A 22737-nucleotide genomic window follows, 5' to 3' on the forward strand; every position below is an offset into this window, starting at 1 on the left:
GGGTGCAGCTCCAACAACATGCAAGAAGCTTGACACAATCCAGGACAAAGCAGCCCCGCTTGATTGACACCACATCTACAAAATTCAATCTCTCCACCACTGACGTTCTGTACCAGCAGTGTACACTATCTGCAAAATACACTGCAGCAATTCACCCAAGATCCTTAGACAGCACCTTCCAAATCCATTCCAACTAGAAGGACAAAGGCAGCAGATAAACGGGAACATCATCGCCTGCAAGTTCCCCTCCAAGCCACTCACCATCCTGACTTGGAAGTATATCACCATTCCTTCGCATTGTGGATCAACCCACAGAACATGGACTGCAGCGATTCAAGAAGGCAGCTCACCACCATCTATTGCCCATCCTTAGGGCAACTAAGGATGGGCAATAAATGCTGACCAGCCAGCAATGTCCGTGTCCCACAAATGAGTTTTAAAAAAAACTACCTCCCCCAGTTATTTGAGAATCCTATTGCCTTGTCTACACACAGTTAGATGTTTACTACACCATTGGAGACTGTTTTTTACATTTTTAGTTTACTCTGTCATGTTTCTATTGTGCTCAGCATTCAAATTCCATTTGTCAATAATGTTAAAATTAGAGTGAGGCCATTTGAGGGTGATGTGGGGGAACACATCTTCACACAAATAGCGATAGGAGCCTGACAAACTCTCTGCTGAGCAGCTGTAGACACTGGAAGTCAATTGAATATTCTGAAACTGAGGTCAGTGTGTTTCTGTTAGATAGGTGTAAGATGTGTTGGAACTTTTAAAATGTGTTGGAACTTTTAAATTCTATCAAGATAGGTAAGTTGCCGGGACCGGATGGGATGTACCCCAGGTTACTGTGGGAGGTGAGGGAAGTGGTTGCAGAGCCCCTGGCGATGATCTTTGCATCGTCGATGGAGGCAGGAGAGGTTCCGGAGGAATGGAGGATTGCGGATGTGGTTCCGATTTTCAAGAAAGGGAACAGGGATAGCCCGGGAAATTACTGACTGGTGAGTCTGACCTCAGTGGTTGGTAAGTTGATGGAGAGGATTCTGAGGGACAAGATTTATGAGCATTTAGAGAAGTTTAGAATGATCAGGAATAGTCAGCACGGCTTTGTCAAAGGCAGGTCGTGCCTTACGAGCCTAGTTGAGTTCTTTGAAAATGTGACTGAACACATTGACGAAGGAAGAGCGGTGGATGTGGTTTACATGGACTTCAGCAAGGCGTTTGATAAGGTCCCCCATGCAAGACTTCTTGAGAAGGTGAGAGGGCATGTGGATCCAGAACTGGCTTGCCTGCGGAAGGCAGAGAGTGGTTGTGGATGGGTCTTCTTCTGCATGGAGGTCGGTCACCAGTGGAGTGCCCCAGGGATCTGTTCTAGGACCCTTGCTGTTTGTCATTTTCATAAATGACCTGGATGAGGAAGTGGAGGGATGGGTTAGTAAGTTCGCCGACGATACGAAGGTTGGTGGTGTTGTGGACCGTCTGGAGGGATGTCAGAAGTTGCAGTGAGACATAGATAGGATGCAAGACTGGGCAGAGAAGTGGCAGATGGACTTCAACGTGGATAAATGTGTAGTGGTCCATTTTGGCAGGACCAACAGGATGCAGGAGTACAATATCAAGGGTAGGAGTCTTAGCTGGGTTGAAGAGCAGTAGGATCTTGGGGTCCGTGTCCGTAGGACTCCTAAATCGGCCTTGCAGGTGGAGGATGTGGTCAAGAAGGCATATGGTGTACTGGCCTTCATTAATTGAGGGATTGAGTTTAGGAGTCGGGAGGTATTGCTGCAACTTTATAGGACCCTTGTCGGACCCCACTTGGAGGACTGTGCGCAGTTCTGGTCACCTCACTACAGGAAGGATGTGGAAGCTATTGAGAGGGTGCAGAGGAGATTTACAAGGATGTTGCCTGGATTGGGAGGCATGCCTTATGAAGATAGGTTGAGGGAGCTAGGTCTCTTCCCCCTGGGGAGACGAAGGTTGAGAGGTGACCTGATAGAGGTGTATAAAATGTTGAGAGGAATAGATAGGGTGAATTCTCGGAGGCTATTTCCCAGGGCTGAAATGGTCGCTACGAGAGGACACAGGTTTAAGGTGCTGGGAAGCAAGTACAGAGGAGATGTTAGGGGAAAGTTTTTCACTCAGAGGGTGGTGAGTGAGTGGAATCGGCTGCCATTGGTGGTGGTAGAGGCGAACTCACTGGGGTCTTTTAAAAGACTTCTGGATGAGTATGTGGGATTTAATGGCATTGGGAGTTACAGATAGTTCTATGGCTTCGTAGGTATAGATGTGATCGGCGCAACTTGTGGGCTGAAGGGCCTGTTTGTGCTGTAGTGTTCTATATTCTATGTTCTAATATGGATACTGTTCAGATATAATCGAACAGAATAATGGAATTGAATCAAAGGGTTGAATAGTTCGCTCCTGTCTCAGTAAGTCTGTTGCTATGCAGCCTGTGGCCCAGGGAAGTTACCACGTTCCCTGTTTCGTTGTTGGACCACACTGTATTCATTTTTCATCCTGTATCTGAGCACCTCCTGCAAAGAATGAACACATTGGAACCTCTGGTGCATCTGATCTTTGACTGGCATTATGAATCATTGACAGATAATGTCAGACTCTCGCTCATTCTCTGTACCCAATGCATGTGCGTTCTCTCTCACTCACACTCACGCATTCACACTCACTCACTTGTGTGCACACGTATGCAGAAAAGCAATCACTCATGCTACTCCACACGCTGTCTCACATGGTAGATCTGAAATACTCTGCTGTGACATGTCTGCTGATTCATGAGTTTTTTTCTGGCATTCGTGGTTTACTTGTGTCTGATTTGTTCCTGAGTTTATTGTTTCTGTGGAACCTTTTCACGTAGTTTAATTAGTCCAGGGCACGTGCTCCTGAACAAGGTCAGCTGCTGGTCAGCTTGAACATTTGGTCTTAGGGTGACCACTGGTGTGTGGGAGTGACTAAGTTACAGTAAACAAGTGTATTCTCCCCATTCCAGCGAGACCATGAGTCTTTATCTGGTGAACCCTGGGACAGAGCCCTCTTGCCAAATGCCTTCTGGAAGTATAAACTGTTTATATCATAGAGACAGTCCTTGTGTGTTAAATTGCTGATGACATGAGGAGGCAATGACTTACTGACTGCCTTGAGCTACTATACAGACTATTCCAAACATCCTGTCGACTATGAGCAGACACGGGTATTGTTTGCCACTGTGATTCTATCCCCCGGACTGACTTGTGAGTCAGCTAAGAGAACACAATTGATTTAATCATTCTGAGGGTGATGATGTCACTGACATTTATTGCCCATCCCTAGTTACCCTGAGAAGATGGCACCTCCTGAACCGGAGTGGCAGGGGACTGTTAACAAGAACGGAAGTGACAAGAGCACACAGGGTGAGGGAGCAAAAATGATATTTAAAAGTGAATAGTTTTGTTTATGACACTTATCCATTGCTCTTTGGACTTTGTTCCTTCAGTATTTGTCCCTTGGTCCTCGATTTGATAGGAATGATTCTTACTGTCCTCTGTTTGAGATCTCTTCTGTTGCTTAAATGGAGAACTGAACTCACTGCCATTTCTGTTGCAGATGGAGTAGTAATACTAGTGATGCGTGCTGCTGTCATGGTGACTCTGAAGAAATATTTTCCATTGTTTTGATAACTTTTCATCTCTTACAGCAGAATGAGTCGTCTCTTCATTTCCCTCGCTCATTTCTTCATAATGCTGGCTGCTGCTCAGGGCTTCACAGCTGGTGAGTGTGTGGCTCCATCTGTCTGTCACTCTGTCATTCAGGAGCCCCTCTTCCACCAGCACTGTCTCACCATCTGTCTCTTAGGCGATCCCTCAGAATCGAGGATTATTTGCCTCAACCCTGATTGGTTGGTTGGGAGAAAGCTGATCAATCCAATGTGCCATATGTGGACTCTGCCAGCTGCTGGGCAGGTGGTGTTTGAAGGGTTGTGTAGACGGGTTGGTGAGAGGTTTGCGTGCTCCCACCAATGCCTCAACTTCACCTCTACACAATCCTGAATGAACCTTTGACATTTTGCTTGGATATTTGACAGGACCTCCCATGAGCGGGTGGGTATGTTTCATCACTTCAGGTATGCTTGAAAATGTTTGTGATGTCCTCCCCGCAGTCTCCTGCTGGGACTCAGCTCCAGGTGGAACAGTGGCTTTGAGAACCTACTGTCAGATACACAAACAGCGTGTCCCACTCAGCGGAGCTGGTTCTGGGTGATTAACACCACAACGCACGGCATATGGGAGAGAACGATGCTGTTGGACCATATTTCTTGCCACTGAATTTGAAAGATGCTGAGAAGGCGATGTGGGTAACACTTATCCAGTGCTTTGGGATGCTTGCTGTAGGTTGTCCGTATCTCCAAAACATACAGGAGAGTGCAGATCACTGTGTCACTGACTGTATCTGTACTGATGTTAATCCAGCTCCCTCACACTGTCACTCAGTAACCCCTGTTCCCCCTAACCCCTTGTGTTACTGACTGTATCTGTACTGATGTTAATCCAGCTCCCTCACACGGTCACTCAGTAACCCCTCTCTCCCCCCCAGCACCCTGTGTTACTGACTGTATCTCTACTGATGTTAATCCAGCTCCCTCACACTGTCACTCAGTAACCCCTCTCTCCCCCAGCACCCTGTGTTACTGACTGTATCTGTACTGATGTTAATCCAGCTCCCTCACACTGTCACTCAGTAACCCCTCTCTCCCACCCCAGCACCCTGTGTTACTGACTGTATCTGTACTGATGTTAATCCAGCTCCCTCACACTGTCACTCACTAACCCCTCGCCCCCCAAGCACCCTGTGTTACTGACTGTATCTGTACTGATGTTAATCCAGCTCCCTCACACTGTCACTCAGTAACCTCTCTTCCCCCCCAGCACCCTGTGTTACTGACTGTATCTGTACTGATGTTAATCCAGCTCTCTCACGTTTGTTAATATCTGAGGCCCTGGTTAAAACTGAGCAGTGATCTGATGCCATGTTTGTTACAGATGATTTGAAGGTTAACTGTGAGAAGGACCAAATCACAGTGAAGCCTGGAAGAGATCTTCTTATTAGCTGCAGTTACCATCCTGTGGATGAATCCAGAGCCATTGCTTTCTACTGGATGAAGATGGAGACTATGGTGATAATCTATAATTACAGCAGCCTGGGTCATCTAGACCCCAGATATCGACACAGAGCTGAGGTCCATATCCGTGAGATCCGGAATGGGAATGTGTCCCTGAGATTGAAGAATGTGACTCTGTCTGACTCAGGACTGTACAGACTCTCTGTCACTAGTCAATCCCAAAGCAATGAGATAACAGTTGCTGTGGATGTAAGAGGTAGGAGGAAGTAAATACCCTCAATCATATTGTGTGCATGATTATGGCCCCCTGTCCCCCCCCAGCTCCCCCTGTCACATGCCTCCTATCACAAACCACAAGTGAATAGGAAGCCAAAAAGCAGCAGTGTGTGACCTACACTGAATGGTTCTCGTACTTAGAATTTATACCGACATCAGCCTTTCTAAATATCATGATGGGACGTGGGCGTCGCTGGCTTGGCCAGTGTTTGTTGCCCATTTCCAGTTATCCTCCCGAAGGTGGTGCTGAGTTGCCTTCTTGAACCGTTGCAGTCCCTGAGGTGTGGGTACATCCACAGTGCTGGTACGGAGAGCATTCCAGGATTTTGACCCAGTGACAGTGAAGTAATGCCGATATATTTTCAAGTCAGGATGATGAGTGGCTTGGAGGGGAACTTTTGCAGGTGGGGGTGTTCCCTTGCCCTTCCAGATGGTAGTGGTTGTGGGTTTGTAAGCTGCTGCCTCTAAAGCGGTGGTGACCCCCTGCGGTGCATCTTATAGGTGACAGACACGGCTGCTATTGTTTCTCAGTGGTGCCCAGTGGGCATTATTAAGGTGCCAGGCTGGCACCCCCCCCCCCCCCCCCACCTTGTTCTCAGCCTCACCAGGGGGCCCTCAGTGCCTCCGCTTCCACCAGCAAGGCCAACATGACTGTTCCCCATTGGTGGGGAGCAGGTATTTTCTCGCCGGAGAGAACCTCCCCCCCCACTGAGGGCAGAAAGGCCGCAGGATTGATAGCCAGACTGACTAAACAGATGCAAATCTTCACTTCAATAAATTTAAATACATTATTCAGCCCCTCACTGGAGAGGCTGACCTTGCCGGAATTCCGACTCCCGTAAGATCACGAGAGCCGGGAAATCAGGCGATTCTGATTCTCGACTGTTAGGCGATTTTGCCGGCCCATTGATGGGTGACTGTAAGACATAGGAGCAGAATTAGGTCACTTGGCCCATTGAGTCTGCTCCACCATTCAATTATGGCTGACTTTTTTCTCATCCCCATTTTCCTGCCTTTTCCCCATAACCCCTGATCCCTCACATTAATCAGGAACCTACCTATCTCTGTCTTAAAGACACTCAATGACTTTGCCTTTTCCAATAAAATTCTGCCCTTGGTCTTTGATCCTCTTGATGTCTCTCCACACTGTAGTATCTTACTTAATTAATCCTGCCGTTTCCCCCACCATCCCCCCCCCATCTTTCTTCCTTTTCTAAACACCTTTAATGCAGTATTTTTTTTATCCAATCCTACTGCCTTTGAACCAGGTAAAGCCAGGCCTACATGTGGTCATCTGCACCTGTAACTCACCAATCTCATCGACCACACTCTGCACATTCACATTCATCAACAGCAGCCCTGATTTAATCTTTGTTACTCTCTCCCTTATTCTGAACACACTGAATGGCTTACAATCTCCTGCTATAGTGCTGTCTGTCTCTCCCAGTGTTCTGTACAGTTTGATATTCCTCTCTGGTATTTCCGTCTGCTTCCCACACCCTTGCCAAGTTCCCCAACAGCACAAACAAATTGCTCCACAAGGAAATTGTTCCCGGATCTGTTCCGCTGCAGCCAGTCCAGCTCGTACAAATGCTACTTCACCCATGCCAGTCCCAGTGCTCCAGGAATCTAAAACTCTCCCTTCTGCAGCATTTTAATGGCCGTACCTATTCCTGTAGCTACTTCTGCTTGCTGCTAAGAGAAGTTATTTAAATGGTAGTAAGTACAGATACGGATACTCAGTGTCACAAATAACTTTCATCCTGGAATTTTCCATGGCTTTGCTTATCCATTTTATACAAAAGCTCCTGCTGTATTTTCAACTTCTAAAACTTTCAATTGAAGAAACTAAACACATTGGAGTTAGGATATGGAGTTGCCAGCTGGAGGCTGTATTAGTGTACATCTCCATCTAATGGGGTCACGTTGAGACATGACATATCCAATGGTTCAGGTCTTTCATTCTTTCTTTAATCCGTTTTGCTGCTACATTCCATCAGAGGTTTAAAACGCAAACTCCTTTTCATCTGACTAGAAATGTGACTGAACTGCTTAATGACTGCAGACATGGCAAGGTGAGGAGAGATCCTTTCACACAGCATCTTGTTGTGAACTGGAATCTGCTGCCTGAAATGGCAAAAAAAATCTGATGGAAGCAGATTCAGTTGCGGCATTTGAACGAAAGTTGGATAAAAATGGAAGTTTGCGAAGCTATGAGGAAAGAATAGAAGAGTGGGATGAATTGGTTGTCCTCTCAAAGGGCTGGCACAGATATGGTGGACTAAATGGCTATCTCTTATGATTTATTACAAGCACTTGATATGAAACACGAGACTGTGTAATGTAAATCCATTACACTTGTTAACCAGTTTGTGTTAGTCTCCAGTATTTCTTCTGTAATATAATGTACACACTCCAGGCTGTGGGTGTCTGATGGTTAAAGGTCACTGGGTGGGGAGTGGGAGAGCTGGTGTTAAAGAACATGTGGACTTTGAACACTGTTAGTATCCAGTGACCCCTTAAAGTAATGGAAGGACGGAACCCATGCTGTGGGCCTCCCTGGGGTGGTGGAGGCCATATTAAAGGGATCGTTAGGTAGTGGGCTGCCATGTTAGGTAAGGGCAGCACAGTAGTTAGCACTACTGCCTCACAGCGCTAGGAATTCAGATTTGATTCCTGGCTTGGGTCACTGTCTATGTACGGTCTGCACATTCTCCACGTGTCTGCATGGGTTTCTCTGGGTGCTCCTGTTTCCTCCCACAGTGTGAAAGACATGCTAGTTAGGTGCATTGACAATGCTAAATTACCCTTAGTGTCACGGGTTAACAAGGGGAAATAAGTAAGGTTTCAGGGAATAGGGCCTGGGTGGGATTGTGGTCGGTGCAGACTCGATGGGCTGAATGGCCTCCTTCTCTACGATAGGGATTCTATGTTCGCCTGGTCCCAGGGGTTTTGCAAGTTGTGTTCAAGGGGTCCTTGGTTGGGATGGATGTGTGGGAATGGGGTCATGTTGAAAAGGTCCCGGGGCTGCGGAGAGCTGGAGTTAAAGGGGTGCTGGAAGAAAGGGGCTTTCCTGGTAAGTGTGTACTCCATCACAGATGTTTTCTCTTCCCTCACAGTTATCGGTGAGCAGCCAGTCATCCACTCCTACGTTACTGACGAGGGTGTCCCCATGTTGGTCTGTGAATCATGTGGATGGTTCCCAGAGCCAACTGTTACCTGGGAGAATGGGCTTGGCGTACGGCTGACTGAGGATGTGCAGACAGAAAGAACCAACAGCACAGATGGGACAATCCACATTAGGAGTGCAGTCAGGATAGGCCGTGGACTGATCAGCAATTACACCTGCACTGTAATGGACCGCCATTTGAACAAGTCACTCTCGGTTGTCTATGTCGTTGTGAGTAAGTATAGAAGATATGGGCCCGATTCGCCCAAAAAAAATTCTTAAATGCTGAGTTGGCAAGAAAACTGGTGTCAATCACGATTGTATTTTTAGTGCAGCTTCAGTCTCGAATCTTTGCAGAGGTCACAGTCGTAAATATCATTAAAAGCGCGGGGGAGGCGGGGCCTACTCATGCTAGACTCCGGAACCCTGCGCGTGCACAGTGACCCCCATCTGTCAGACTCCCATTCACTGGCCAGCCCGGGATCCCTGCAGTGCTGCACCCCCAGCCGCTCCATGGCCTGATCGCAGCTCCCACAAGCCTTCCTCGGCAATACCTGACCCCCCCCCCCCCCCCACCACCCCTCCCGTTCCAGAGCACCCTGATCTCAAGCCCTCCACCTCCAAACAGTGACAGTCCCCTAAGGAGGCTGACATCCCCCCGCCCCTACTGCTCAATCACTGGCCTTCTCCCAGGCCCGATCAATCCCAATGCAGAATGACAGCAGGACCCCTCACCCCCACTGATCATCCCCCCCCCCTTCCCAGGTCCTCTTTACAATAGGCCCTGTCCCTTGACCCCACACACAAAAGGCTTGCCCTTGGCCTCGCCCCCTTGGCACTGCCCGATGCCTGGTGGGCAATGCCAAGCTGTCTCCTGGGCTTGGGCACCACAGCCTTATGCTCAACCCCCTGGGGGCCCTGATTCTCCCCCCCCCCCCCCCCCACCCCCCCTTTAACCCTGCAGAGTCTCCCACTAGTTCCCCGCAAGTGGAGAGCTACTCTAAATCCCGCCGGACCAAATTCTTGAATTAGGGGTGGGAGGCGCTATCAGGCCCGGAGAATTCATGCTGGGCCTGATAATGACATTTAAAATGCATGAAAAATAAATTTAAATGACTTACCGCTCCTTCTGCTGGTTTCCAGCGTGGTCCCGACAGCATCAGGAACACACGCGTGAATCCCGCGAAATTGCCGACACGCGATCCTCCCATCCCGATGCGCCAAGAAACATGAGCACCGGGATGGGAGAATCGGGCCCCATATCTTTCACAGTGTCTGAAATGTGTCCACTTTCTCTGCACCCCCCCCCCCCCCCCCCCCCGTTCAGCGGCTGGACTGAATCACATCAAAGTGGAGTTTGTCAACTGTTTGTTGGTTCCCGTTGTGTACCAGAGGAGGTACAAATACTCAGCAAGAACATTGTGTATCCAAGGTTGCTGACGATACAAAGAGGCCACAGTGAACTGTGAATAGAGGCAGAAAGTTACAAAGTCAAACTCAGTGAGTAAAAAGGTTACTGATTGAGTTCAATGTGAGGAAGTTCATTCCAGGAAGGTGAAGGGTTGTGAGGCATATGGAGAAAAGTCAGAAAATTAGTTAAATGTATGTGTTATCTGTAATTTAATTGAATTGTGGAGCAATTTGAGAAGCTTTAAGGCTATATTCTGTTCCGATACTGTAATTACTGGATATAAATGGCAGCAACAAGGATGTTTTTTATACGTGGGGAAGGAGCAGTGTTGAAGACAGTGTTTTTTCCTGTAATTGTCTCAATTCCACCAGTCCTAATTCCCTTTTGAAAAGGAAGAGGATAGAGGGAGTGGAGAAGGGGAGAGGACACAATGGCAGCTTGGTGCACGCCCACTCAAACTGAACTAAACTTTATTTATATGTCACAAGTAGGTTTACATTAACACTGCAATGAAGTTACTGTGAATGTTCCCTAGTCACCACACTCCGGCGCCTGTTCAGATACACTAAGGGACAATTTAGCACGGCCAATCAACCTAACCCGCACGTCTTTGGACTGTGGGAGGAAACCGGAGCACCCAGAGGAAACCCATACAGACACAGGGAGAATGTGCAGTCTCCACAAAGTCAGTGACCAAAGCTGGGAATTGAACCTGTGTCCCTGGTGCTGTGAGGCAGCAGTGCTAACCACTGTGCCACCGCGCTGCCCTGTGGTTGAGTTCAGCTTCAGGTCTTGATTATCAGGACCAGTGGGAGTGGGCGGCTGGCCTCTAACCAGGGTCCTGCTTTCTCCTACTGAAACAGAGTGACAGGTGAAGGGACAAATGTAGAGAAGGATGCTGGGAAGAAAACCATGTTTGACATGGGGTTGTGGAAGATCCCCACAGGAAGGTCCTCCAACAAAGTTTAACATGTGCCCAAGGATTGAGGCATTAAAGCCAGATACTCAAAAGTTTAGCTATTTAACGGAGCATCCCGTGGAGAAGAGAGAGAAGTATAAAAGACTGAGATGTTTACAGAACGTAGGGCCTTATAGTGAAGGCTGCACCACCAAAAGATTGCTGAAGGAACAAAGAACAGTTTAGGACAGGAACAGGCACTTCGGCCCACCAAACCAACGCTGATCACATTGTCCTGTTTAGACCAACCATCTGTATCCTTCTATTCCCCACCTGTTCATGTGTCTATCCAGGTAAGTCTTAAATGTGGCTAACGTATCTGCCTCAACCACCTCACTTGGCAGTGCATTCCAGGCTCCCACCAATCTCTGTGTAAAAAAACTCCCCCCCGCCCTGCACATTTCCACTGAACCTTTCACCCCTTATCTTGAACTTGTGCCCCCTTGTAATTGTCATTTCTTCACTGGGAAAAAGCTTTAGACTGTTCACCTTATCTGTGCTCCTCATTTTATAAACTCCTATCAGGCCGTTCCTCAGCCTCCATCTTTCCAGGGAGAACAATCCCAGTTTATTCAATCCCTCCTCATAGCTAATACCCTCCATACCAGGCAACATCCTGGTAAATCTTTTCTGTACTCCCACCAAAGCCACCACGTCCTTCTGGCAGTGTGGGGACCAGAATTGGACACAGTATTCCAAATGTGGCCAAACCAACGTTTTAAACAACTGTAACATAATTTGCCAACTTTTATACTCGATGCCCCGGGCAACGAAGGCAAGCAAGCGATATGCTTTCTTTTCCCCACGAGTCCAGGGATTGGAGGAGTGCCGAGATCATGAAGCCTTGTGGAACTGGGCGTGGTTAAGTAGATGGGGACGGGTGCTGGGGGGGCCTGGAGGTGTTAGCAGAAGTAGGTCAGCGAGCACAGTAAGGACAGTGAATGGATCTTGGTGGGAGTTGGCATATGATCAGCTGGGGTATTAATATCCCATTAAAATATTAAACTAATACTAAAGTTAAAGCTGCTGATGGAGCGCGGTAAAGAGGGCAGCAGTTTGAGCAGTAACTGAAACAATTACCATTGCATCATCCAATTTTTGCATGAAGTTATAGGAGCACAGCTGGACCATACAGAACAGACTCAACTCTGGTACACTTCCTAAAAACAAACCACCAGCCAGTTGGTATGGAAAGTGAGGGCTGGTTAACCCATGAATGTGGAGTTGGGTTGAGGTTACAATATTCAGTTCTCGAGTTGCTCTAACTCCCGATTTAGCAAACAGCAGGTATTCAGAGTTTAACTTCTGCCACTGTTTAATGTTGAAATGACAAAGAGTATTTCTCTTTCCCCCCCCCTTCTCCGCAGTTGCAGGATCACCGTGGAATATTGTAATCGGTACGGCTGGGACCATTGTCCTGTCTATACTTTTGGCTGTTTCAGTTTACTGGAGTTGGTGACCAGATGGAAAAAGGTGCTTGCAGGTAGGTGCAGTGTCCATTCCAAATCCTTCTGTAGCTTCAGCTGCTCACAGCAGCAGGAGAAAGCCATTCAGTCCATTAACCTTACTCTACCATTCAGTCAGACAATGACTGATTTCTATTTCACATCTATTCACCAGCTTCATATCCCATGCGTGGGGGTCCATAACCCTCTCGTGATTCCAAATAAACCTGTTGGACTTTAACGTGGCGTTGTGAGACTTCTTACTGTGCCCACGCCAGTCCAACACCAGCATCTCCATGTCATCATTAAACTAGAAAGAGTGCAGAAAAGATTTACTAGGCTGCTACCGGGACTTCATGGTTTGAGTTATAAGGAGAGGCTGGATAGATTGGGACTTTTATCTCTGGTGCATAGGAGGCTTAGGGGTGACCTTACAGAGGTCTACAAAATAATGAGGGACATAGATCAGCTAGATAATCAAGATCTTTTCCCAAATATAGGGGAGTCTAAAACTAGAGGGCATAGGTTTAAGGTGAGAGGGGAGAGATACAAAAGTGTCCAGAGGGGCAATTTTTTCATACAGAGGGTGGTGCCTGGAACAAGCTGCCGGAGGTACTCATAGAGGCGGGTACAATTTTGTCTTTTAAAAAGCATTTAGACAGTTACATGGGTAAGAGGGATATAGAGGGATATGGGCCAAATGTGAGCAATTGGGACGAGCTTAGGGCTCAAGAAAAGTCTGGGGGGGCGGGGTGCATGTTGGGCTGAAGGCTGTAAACCTCTATGGCTCTGAAACTAGGGGAGAGCTGTAAGGACACGTCACTTCTGAGTGGCTAGTATTCATTTTAAGGTTTTGTTCCCTTGTTTTGGATTCTTCCCCCACAACCCCAACCAGAGAACATTGTTTCTCTCCATCTGCCTTAACAAATCCCTTAACCCCCTGTTTTCCTTTCCTACCTCACAGATTTAACAACCATACATTCGGTGTCTTCATCCAAGTCATTGATAAATTGTAAACAGTTGAGGTCCCTGTGGATCTTCACTCATCACATCTTGCCAACCCAAAAAAGACTCATTTATCCATACTCTCTGCTTAGCTAACCAATCCTCTGTACTTGCTAACATATAACCTACCACCTATACCATGAACTCTTATTTAGCATAGTAACCTTTGGTGTGGTTTAGTATATGAGATCAAATGTTCAATATCATAATGTTCTGTAAGGGACATGATGTGATTATATAAACGTAATATAATTAGAAAAATCCATATTCCTATTCCCTGTATTGAGACACTACCCTACTCCACATGTTGTATTTGGATAAAACGGAATGAATATTAAACCTTGTTCTCATTGCCAGGTTCCCCCCATGTGTTTATCACTGAAGGCTCTGTTGGTTTAAAGGATCTACCTGGTGTGAACGCAAGATCTACTGCAGCGGGTGAAAAGATTTTTTTTTTGACCCTGTACACAAAGACTTGTTCTCTTTCCTATTGGAAGACACCAGAACCAACAGAGTTTCAGCGCTTCACCCTCCTGAGTGCACCTCTTCACAGAAATTAGTGCCTTTTTGGAACAAAATGATTGATTTTGCACTTTACAGTGTGGTTCCAGCACTGTGTCTGAGCTTCAGCACTAACCCTGCTTCTCGCACTGAAGTTCAAATCTAATTCATTTACAATCAGGAATTTTTGCTGCTTAAACAATGTGCTTTGTGCTAACGGGTGTATTTCCACTTTATAACTGGCATCTTGGTTACATTACTCTTTTGTTTAGTTTGTTGAGAATTTGATTTGAATCATCCCAGTTAAAGTGGTGTTTGCACTGTTGTGGACTCAACACAACTTATTCTGTTCTCCCCAGGACATAGAATAAGCTAACTAAATTAAATAGTGGGAGAAAATTCTCCTTGACTCAGACTACCCTGGCAAGCTCTAGGATAGAGGTCCTACATTCCTAACACGTCCAATCCTGAGCATTTCATTTTCCTCTGACACGAGAGCCATGGTGCTTAATTCTCTAAATGTTAGATTAACTTAATCTTTCCATACTGTGGGAATCGCTGCTAAATCTTTCTAACACAGGAGGTGGCTTGTACACACTAAGCCAGTCATGCCAAATCCCACACTCCTTCATCTCCCTAAAACCATGCAGCTTTTTCTGTTTCACATTTACCATTCCCCAGAAAGATGCAGTGGTCTCAACCTAGGATACTTCCTGGAGCAAACACCAACTCCTGAGCCAAGAAGTGTTTTCCTAACATCTCACTCTTAATGACTACTCTAACTGATAGCCATTCAGCCAGAGGCAAGAATGTTTTTACCTTCTATCTTCAGAACTTTTTTTTAAAAACCTTATTACATTTGTTCTGTTAAGAAGGAAGGGAGTCGGGTGATCTTTTTTCTGGTTATTGGCATTGAGTTAACTTTCTAATTCAACTCCACTGCCACTCTGTGAATTGTAGAATTGGTCCCAGTGCCTTGGGTATGACAAGTAAACAGTGATCAGGATTGGGCCCAGGACTCCAGCTGTGGCCAAACTAGTCTGTGTACAACAATAATTTAATTTAATAATCACAAACAGCTGCCAGACTGAGTATTTCTAACATTCTTTCCTTACACCCTTACCAGCTCCCAGGAGTAATGCTGTATTTCAAGGTCTGGTTAGTTTTCTATGTCAGTATTGCATACTGCTGTTAAAATTGTTGAGCTGCTTAACAACACATCATCTTCTCTTTCGATAGTGTGTAAAGTGGCCTAGAGCTGCTTAGTTTATATTCTCCTTGTCCAGTCTCACTATCTGGTGCTCATAAGCCTCGACCTCTTCACACACAGCTGGCAACTGGGTCCCAAGCTAGCTGGTAAAGCCTGAAACTAGACATCAGTACTTCTCTTTGCAATAGGTTTATTTACAGAACACAGCATTTAGAATGTCTGCTTTCTACCTCACACCCCTCTGTCCTAGCCATCTCTGCTTTCAGTACTCTGTTAACAAATAGTCAAATTAAAGGGATAACCCCTTAAAGGGACACTATAACATAGGAGAATATTTTTAAAGGAACCCCACCAAATTAAATTAAAATGTCATTTTGTGGCTGAGGAAACACTCCAGCTATTGCAGGACTCACCAGTTGCAGATGGCCTGAAGTGTGACAGCAACATCGCCTGCTCCCTCTCCAAGGATACCCAGCTGTGAACACAGGAGAGCAATGCAGCAGAGAGTGGTCTCTATTTATAAGTGCTTGAGGTATTTAGTTAAACACTGCCCTTCACCCATGTGTCTTTAATAATATAATTAACATTAACACTTCCAGGTTACTAATTTACTTTGATGACATACAAAGCAGTAGGTCTTCAAATGGAATATTTGGGTCCACATAGTGCAAACAAAGTGTTTAAAATGTGACTTTCCATTTTGTAAACCTTACTGTGTGAAGAGGGAGAGGAGGTTTGTGAAATGTTGCCTGAATGACTGCACTGTGTTTTTGTAATGTTTGTAGCTGAAGTGTGAGCTTCACTCTGCTGCTGTAACAGGCTCCCATTGGAAATGAAGAGCAGAGAATGTGAAACACTGCTATAACCATTCTACTGTTAAATGGATAAGAACTGGAATCATATAGCCCCTTGAACCTGCTCCACTATTCAATAAGACATAACCAGACATCTACATCACAGGCCATTCCCATATCCATTGATTCCCTTAGTGTCCAAAGTCTTAGGCTTGAATATTCTCAATGCCTAAGCACCCTTTGAAGAAGAGAATTAGAAAAAATTACAACCCTTTGAGAGAACCCCCTTTGCATTTCAATCCTAAATCGTCAACCCCTTATCCTAAGACTGTCCCCACACACTCTCAACCATTGGGAATGGGAGCAATTGACTGCACTGGCCTTGAAGTCTCATCCTATTCAGTGTTGCTTCATTCCTTGTCCTCTTCCGTTCCATTAATACTTCTGGCTGTTCTATAGATTGTATTTTCTGTTCTGCAGTAAATAAGCACTTGGTTAATTTAGGTCTACTGTGTAAGGCTCTTTGGTAACTTTGAGCTCATTAACTTGCCCTGTGCTCCTGCATGTTATTTGGTGCAAAGCTGTGTCACTGTACTGTGTTGTATATTGCTTACTGTCAGGCTAGCATCTCTTCATAAGCTTAGGACTGTCTCACTGCACTACAATAGGCAACTTGAATGCTTCAGTGTTTTATACTGTGAGGCTATTCAGTTCTCTTTCTTCCTGCTGTTGTTGTTTCTAATCGCACTGTTCTGTAAGTGCTCACCCACCGAGTACTAATTTAGACCCTCCCCATTTACACAGTAAATTCACCTGTATCCCAAGATTAGGCTATGGGTCACACCTGGGTCTTGGCTCCATATATCAGAACCAGAAGCAGGTAATGGAGTGGAAGTGATTTATATGGACTTCCAGAAAGCATTTGATTAAGTCCCTCATAAGAGGCTATTGGCCAAAGTTGAAGATTATGAAATGGAAAGAAAATTATTACCATGGTTAAGAAATTAACCAAGTGTTGGGAAGAAGAGAGTAGAGATAATGGGCTAGGGAGATAAGGAGAGAATGGGCTAGGGAGACAGTAGGGATAATAGGGATAAAGTTCCAACTTTCAGGATGTTTTGAATGCTGTTCCACAAGGATGGGTGTTGTAGTCACAGAAATTCACCATATTTATTAATGATTTAGACAGTGGAACAAAAATCCACAAATCCGAATGTCGTAAAGCAAAATGACATTTTAAGTCATATACATGGAGGCATAAAATTACAAAGAGATGGTGACAGATTAAGTAAATGGCAGAACGGTGGTAAGTGGATTTCAGTATTGGCTAATATGAAGTCATTCACTCTGGAACTGGCTGAGATGCAAATGGTGAAAAGTCATTCACTCTGGATAGAATACAGACAAGCTGAAAACAGTGGCAGTCCAAAGAGATTTGGGTGTCCAGCTACATAGATCATTGGAGTGGCATGAACAGGTACAGAAAATGAATGACAAAGGAAAAGGGTATTTGTAGAGACCCCTGCTGTGTTAACATTATGACAATTACACAGCTCTTCTCCAGTCTTTTCCCTGGCTTGGTTGTAGCTTTGTATCTACAAAGCTGACAAAATAAGTCTTTGTATAAAGAAGCTTTCACCCAAAGAGGCTTCAGACCAACCCGCCTCCAACAAACTGCTTTGAAAACTCTGCTCACCTTTTCACAGCTGTGACAAATTGCCCCACAGTGGCAGAGATAATCCATAGGGCTCTAAAACAAACAACCATATTCTAAGTACCTACTTAAAAGTCAATTTGACCCAATCTCTCAATGTGAACAGATCCAGAATTCTGATCCATACCTTTGTTATCAGTCGTTCCTTGGACCGTACTCTATCTGTGTACCAAGTTCACTGAAATCCATTCATCAGTTTTTGAGGTATATTGTTTACAAACAGTGATGAAAACATTGGGTGATTCCCTGGCCTTCCTGTGCCATATTTCCTGTGGCAGGAGTTGGCATGCCATTGGTGGGGTCTTCTGGTCCCACTGCTATCAGTGGGGTTTCCAACTGACTCCACCCCCACGCCACTGGGAATCCTGGGTTGGGGGGGGAAGGGGGTGGGGTGCCATGAACAGCCAGCCATTATCTTCACTCACCTTCAATGACAGAGGTAATAATAATGGCTAATAAAATATTGACCTTCTATCTCGAGGACTAGAATACAAGAGGGTCAAGGCGATGCTTCAGCTACACAAAACCCCAATCAGACCACATCTGGAGTTATTATGAGCATCTCTTGGCATCGCACCTTAGGGGGAGATATAAAATGACCCTTGGAGGGAGTAGAGTAGATTAACCAGAATAACAGCTGGACTTCAAATTACAAGATAAGATTACATAAACTAGTGTTGTTTTTGCTGGGATTTAGAAGTCTACATGGTTGGTTAATCAAAGTTTTTAATATATTCAGGAGAACAGATGAAGACAAACTATTTTTGCTGGTTGGGGAGACCAGGATTTGTGGTATATTGTAAAATTAATGTCAGACTTTCCCGAAGTGGAATTAGAAAACTCATTGTTAAAAACTAATTGAAATGATAAAGTTTGGAACTCTGAAGTTCTGCAAACTGAAATTGATGGTGGATCATTGGTAACTTTAAACCTGAGGTTGATAGATTTTTGCCAGCCACATGTATTAGGGGATATGAGATGAAGTTAGATGTCTGGAGGTAGGTTGTGGAACATACCTAAGGGGCTGAACGAATTAAAGAAAGTGCTGGGAAAACTCGGCAGGTCAGGCAGCATCTGAAACAGCATTAACTTTTCAGGTCACAGTGTTTATTTCGGTTTTCCAGAATTGGCATTATTTCGCTTCTGTAGGGGGCAAGACAGATTCCTCCCATTCATATGTAACAGCCTGTTACATATCAAACCAAAGATTTTGAACATTATCACAACAGAGGGTGATGAGAACTGGAATACAAAGAATGTTCAGGCTCTCTCACTGTGTGGAGATGATGTTCCTGTTGGAAGAAAGGAGGTACCCTGAGCCCACAGGCGTGTAGTAATTCCCCAACACCATTGTCTTCCAGTTTCTGTGACCGTTTCTCTGGACAGACATTCCACACTATCGATAGTGGATGTTTTCAATAATAATTTGATTTTCACTGAACACATTCTTGCTTAAAGTCAACTGGGTGTTAACTGAGGTCACATCTGTGTGGTTTGGCTTTAAGAGTTTTTGTTTCCCATTAATCACAGAGCTACTTAAACCCTGTAATGGTCAATATAGGACAAGCATCCCATAACAAGAGCTGCCTGCCTCGGGTGAAGATAATCGAGTTAAAGGCAGATTAATTTGTCTTCCTCCCCTTAACGAAGTTGTGTTTTCCTTTATATGATAATCCAGTTATTTTGTCAGAGGGAACTAGTTTAACTTTGCTGTTCCATAGCTTCTCTGGAACTGCCATCACAGTATTGTTGAGCCTGTTCTTAATAGCCATTCTTAGAAAGCGTTGCCCTGTGCTACATGACAAAGGTCCAGTTGTTAATGACCATACAAGCTTAAATTATTTTAAATCCAAAATCGGGCCCACTGAGTTAACATAATTAAGCAAGTTAGTGGGGGTCTGGTCAGTACTCCAGTAATGGGCAGGCATAAAGATTTATCCCTTGTCGGTCACAGGATACTTTCATGGTGACGTTGCATTCGAGGGCAATTGGGAATGGGCAATAAATGCTGGCTTAGCTAGCAACATCCACATCCCATCAACAAATAAAAATAACCAGGGAACATTGTTGAATCAGATCAGAGTATATTCTGATTGAGTAGAAAATTCCTAATCACAATGACTGAACAGACCTTTCCAACATTTCAATCCCAATTACTGGATATGTGGCTTCTACAATAGCGCAGGGAATTGTTTATTTTGTTTTACAGTTAATACAGCACACATGTACATATTGATGTTTGTCATAATGTGATAGGAAGGTAATCTGTACAATATGTAGCAGCTAAATAGCAGGAGGCAGCTATGAAGTGAGTGTTGGAAGGTGAGTGGTGTGTTGTGCCCTGGTTGAGGCCGTCACGCCAGCAATTGAACATGATGTTCTATGCATTCCTCAACTTGCTACAAGTGCCAAAGTTTATTGGGTTAGGTGCCTTGACTCCAAGCTATGATAGGCCAAACAAAGCTGCAAGACTTGGACTAATGAAGAAAGCTGGCCTGCTCCACGCTCACCAATTCAGAGAGGTCTCCAGCTGGTGAATTATTGTAGCTCCATTTGCAGAGACATCTCACCCGGAGGTAGTCAAAACCAGAAGCAGGAGGATCTCTGAAGGAGGTGAATGTGCCTCTGCCTGTGCTGGAGAGTCATCTGGAACTGAGCAGCCTCTCCCTCTGGTTACAGGATAGCATCTTCCAGTGTTCTTGGCCACCTGACCAGGTTTATTCATTGTCTTTCAATCTAACCTGTTGTGCCTTGAAGTAAATTATAAGTCAGTGCCAGTTGTTGAATTGTATTAAGACCATTTTAATATGTAAAAATCAAACTCTTTTAAATAATTTATGAATAACAATAAAATACTCTCAATCAATTTCTCGTCCCAGATTCATGGGGGGACATTGGTTGCAGAATCTTGTAGCAGGACATTGAATATGAATTGTGCAGTGTTATTATCATCCATTGCTCTGTCTTTCCAATTCCCAAGTCTTCAGTCTGTATCTGGGATGCAGCTTTCATCCGGCCTGAGCTTATCTGGAATCTGCAAAGTCATGTGCAATTTGTGGGAAGGTGTCCTTTCGAAGACTTTTTCTTGCTGTACAAAACGGTTGCCTCAACTTCGCTTCATTAAACACTCCCACACAGTGAGCGGGATGCAGCTCAAAGCTCCCTCTTCTGTTAATAACTTGAGTTAATATAATGTTCCTCTGGTCAACTGTATGCAACGGCAAGTGAGATATCGGTCCCTCAGTAATATCAATCACACAATGCCTTGGCTTCGTCTACTTTCTGTGGTAGTGAATTCCACAGATTCACCCCTCTCTGGGTGAAGAAATTTCTTTTCACCTTGACATATATAGAATATATATATAGTAAAAGGAGTGTGTATAGCGAGATAACAAAAGAGGGATTTCTGGAGACAGGTGTTGCAATCATATTACACCCATGTATATCGCCTCACACTGTTAATTTGTCAATATTAATTTAAGCTGGATCTTAAATTAATATTGACAAATTAAGTGAGGCGATATACATGGTTGCAATATGATTGCAATTACAGAAACATGCCTGCAGGGTGACCAAGGCTGAGAATTGAATGTACCAGGGGACAGGCAGAAAGGGAAAGGAGATGGGCGGCATTATTAGTTAAAGATGAAGTCAAAGCAATAGAGAGAGAGAGAGAGAGGATATTGGCTGAGGAAATCTAGATGTTGAATCAGTCTGTGTGGAGCTAAGAGGAAACAAGAGGTGCAAAACATTTTTGGGCGTTTTCCGTAGGCCTCCAAAGAGCAGTAGCAAGTTTGGGGATGACTTTGAGTCGGAAATTAGAGCTGTATGTAACAAGGATGTTGCAATAACCATGGATAACTTTAATTGACTGGGTCAGCCAAATTGGCAATAATACTGTGGTGGATGAATTCCTGGAATTCTGGATGTTTCTTTTAGTACAGTAAAAAGTCTGACAACACCAGGTTTTAGTCCAACCGTTTTATTTGATAATACTCACAAGCTTTCGAGGGGACTGCCTCTTCGTCAGGTGAATGGAGAGTTTCTTTTAGACCAGTACATTCAGGAAGCAGCTAGGGAACATGCTCTCCTAGATGTGGTATTGTGCAGTCAGAAGGGATTAAGTAATAATTTTGCTGTGTGGGGTCCTTTAAGGAACAACAGCCGTAGCATGATAGAATTCTTCATCAGGACAGAGGGACAGAAGTATTCAGAATCATGACGGGTCTGGACAGATACCGTACCTGCTCATTGACAGATTGAAAATGAGAGGACACAGAGTTAAAGTAAAACAAAGTACTGTGGATCTTAAAAACCAGAAATAAGGTTACCTTAACTTTATGCCACTATCAGCACCATTTTCAGTCTTTAATACTACCATTAATACTTCCTTTGTCTTATGTCCATGATATTTTTGTCAATCTCTCCTTAGCTCTGATCTACCCCATACCTTCTATTCTGCCCCACCCCCTCCACCCTCCTATCCAATTCTAATTCATTACATTTCTATCCTTCATTTCTGTAGGAGAGTGACACAGATTCAAAATGTTAACTCTGTTTCTCTTTCCATAGATGCTGCTAGATGGCATGGGCATCTGGCATATCTGTGGGGTGGCACAGTGGTTAATACTGCTGCCTCTCAGCACCAAGAACCTGGGTTCAATTCTGGCCCCTCTCTGTGCGGAGAATGCACATTCCACCCATGTTGGTGTGGGTATCTGCCGGGTGCTCTGGTTTCCTCCCACAGTCCAAAGATGTGCGGGTTAGTTGGATTGGTCTTGCTAAATTGCCCCTTAGTGTCAGGGGGCTTAGCAGGGTAAATGAGGGTTACGGGAAAAGGGCCTGGGTGGGATTGTGGTTGGTACAGACTCTATGGGCCGAATGGTCTCCTTCTGCATTGTAGGGATTTGATGAGACCTGCAGGTTTATCCAGCCTTTTCTGTTGATATTCAACTCATTTGACCGCATTATTTGTCCTGGAGTGGGACACAAACCTGGAACTTTCGGCTCAGAGACAAGGACATTTGTACCTATTGTACCACAGGACCTTTCTAGAATTCCATTTCTTTACATTAAGATTCAATTTCTGAATTAAAAGTAATTTCCTAAAACATTTGATTTCTGAAGTCAGATATTCAGGGTAGTTT

At 44.9% G+C, this 22737-nt stretch overlaps 1 protein-coding gene across 7 annotated transcripts in view; it reads left to right on the top strand.

Moving 5' to 3' along the window:
• Positions 1–20456, top strand: part of LOC145351190 (butyrophilin-like protein 1) — a 52182-nt gene extending 31726 nt beyond the window's left edge. For 5 of the 7 annotated variants that reach the window (XM_080200873.1, XM_080200878.1, XM_080200872.1 and 2 more), the window contains 5 exons: positions 3686–3759; positions 5028–5363; positions 8503–8787; positions 12289–12404; positions 13729–20456. In XM_080200873.1, coding sequence (XP_080056999.1) covers positions 3690–3759; positions 5028–5363; positions 8503–8787; positions 12289–12380 — 783 coding nt within the window. In that variant the 5' untranslated portion in view covers positions 3686–3689 and the 3' untranslated portion in view covers positions 12381–12404; positions 13729–20456. Of the gene's footprint in view, positions 1–569; positions 729–3685; positions 3760–5027; positions 5364–8502; positions 8788–12288; positions 12405–13728 lie in introns of all 7 variants that reach the window. The other 2 variants (XM_080200874.1, XM_080200875.1) reach the window with 2 other exon arrangements.
• The last annotated feature ends 2281 nt before the right edge of the window (positions 20457–22737 follow it).

This window comes from Carcharhinus amblyrhynchos, chromosome 12 (genome assembly GCF_965287045.1).
Source record: "Carcharhinus amblyrhynchos chromosome 12, sCarAmb.v2.hapA, whole genome shotgun sequence".
NCBI classification, from domain to species: Eukaryota; Metazoa; Chordata; class Chondrichthyes; order Carcharhiniformes; family Carcharhinidae; genus Carcharhinus; species Carcharhinus amblyrhynchos.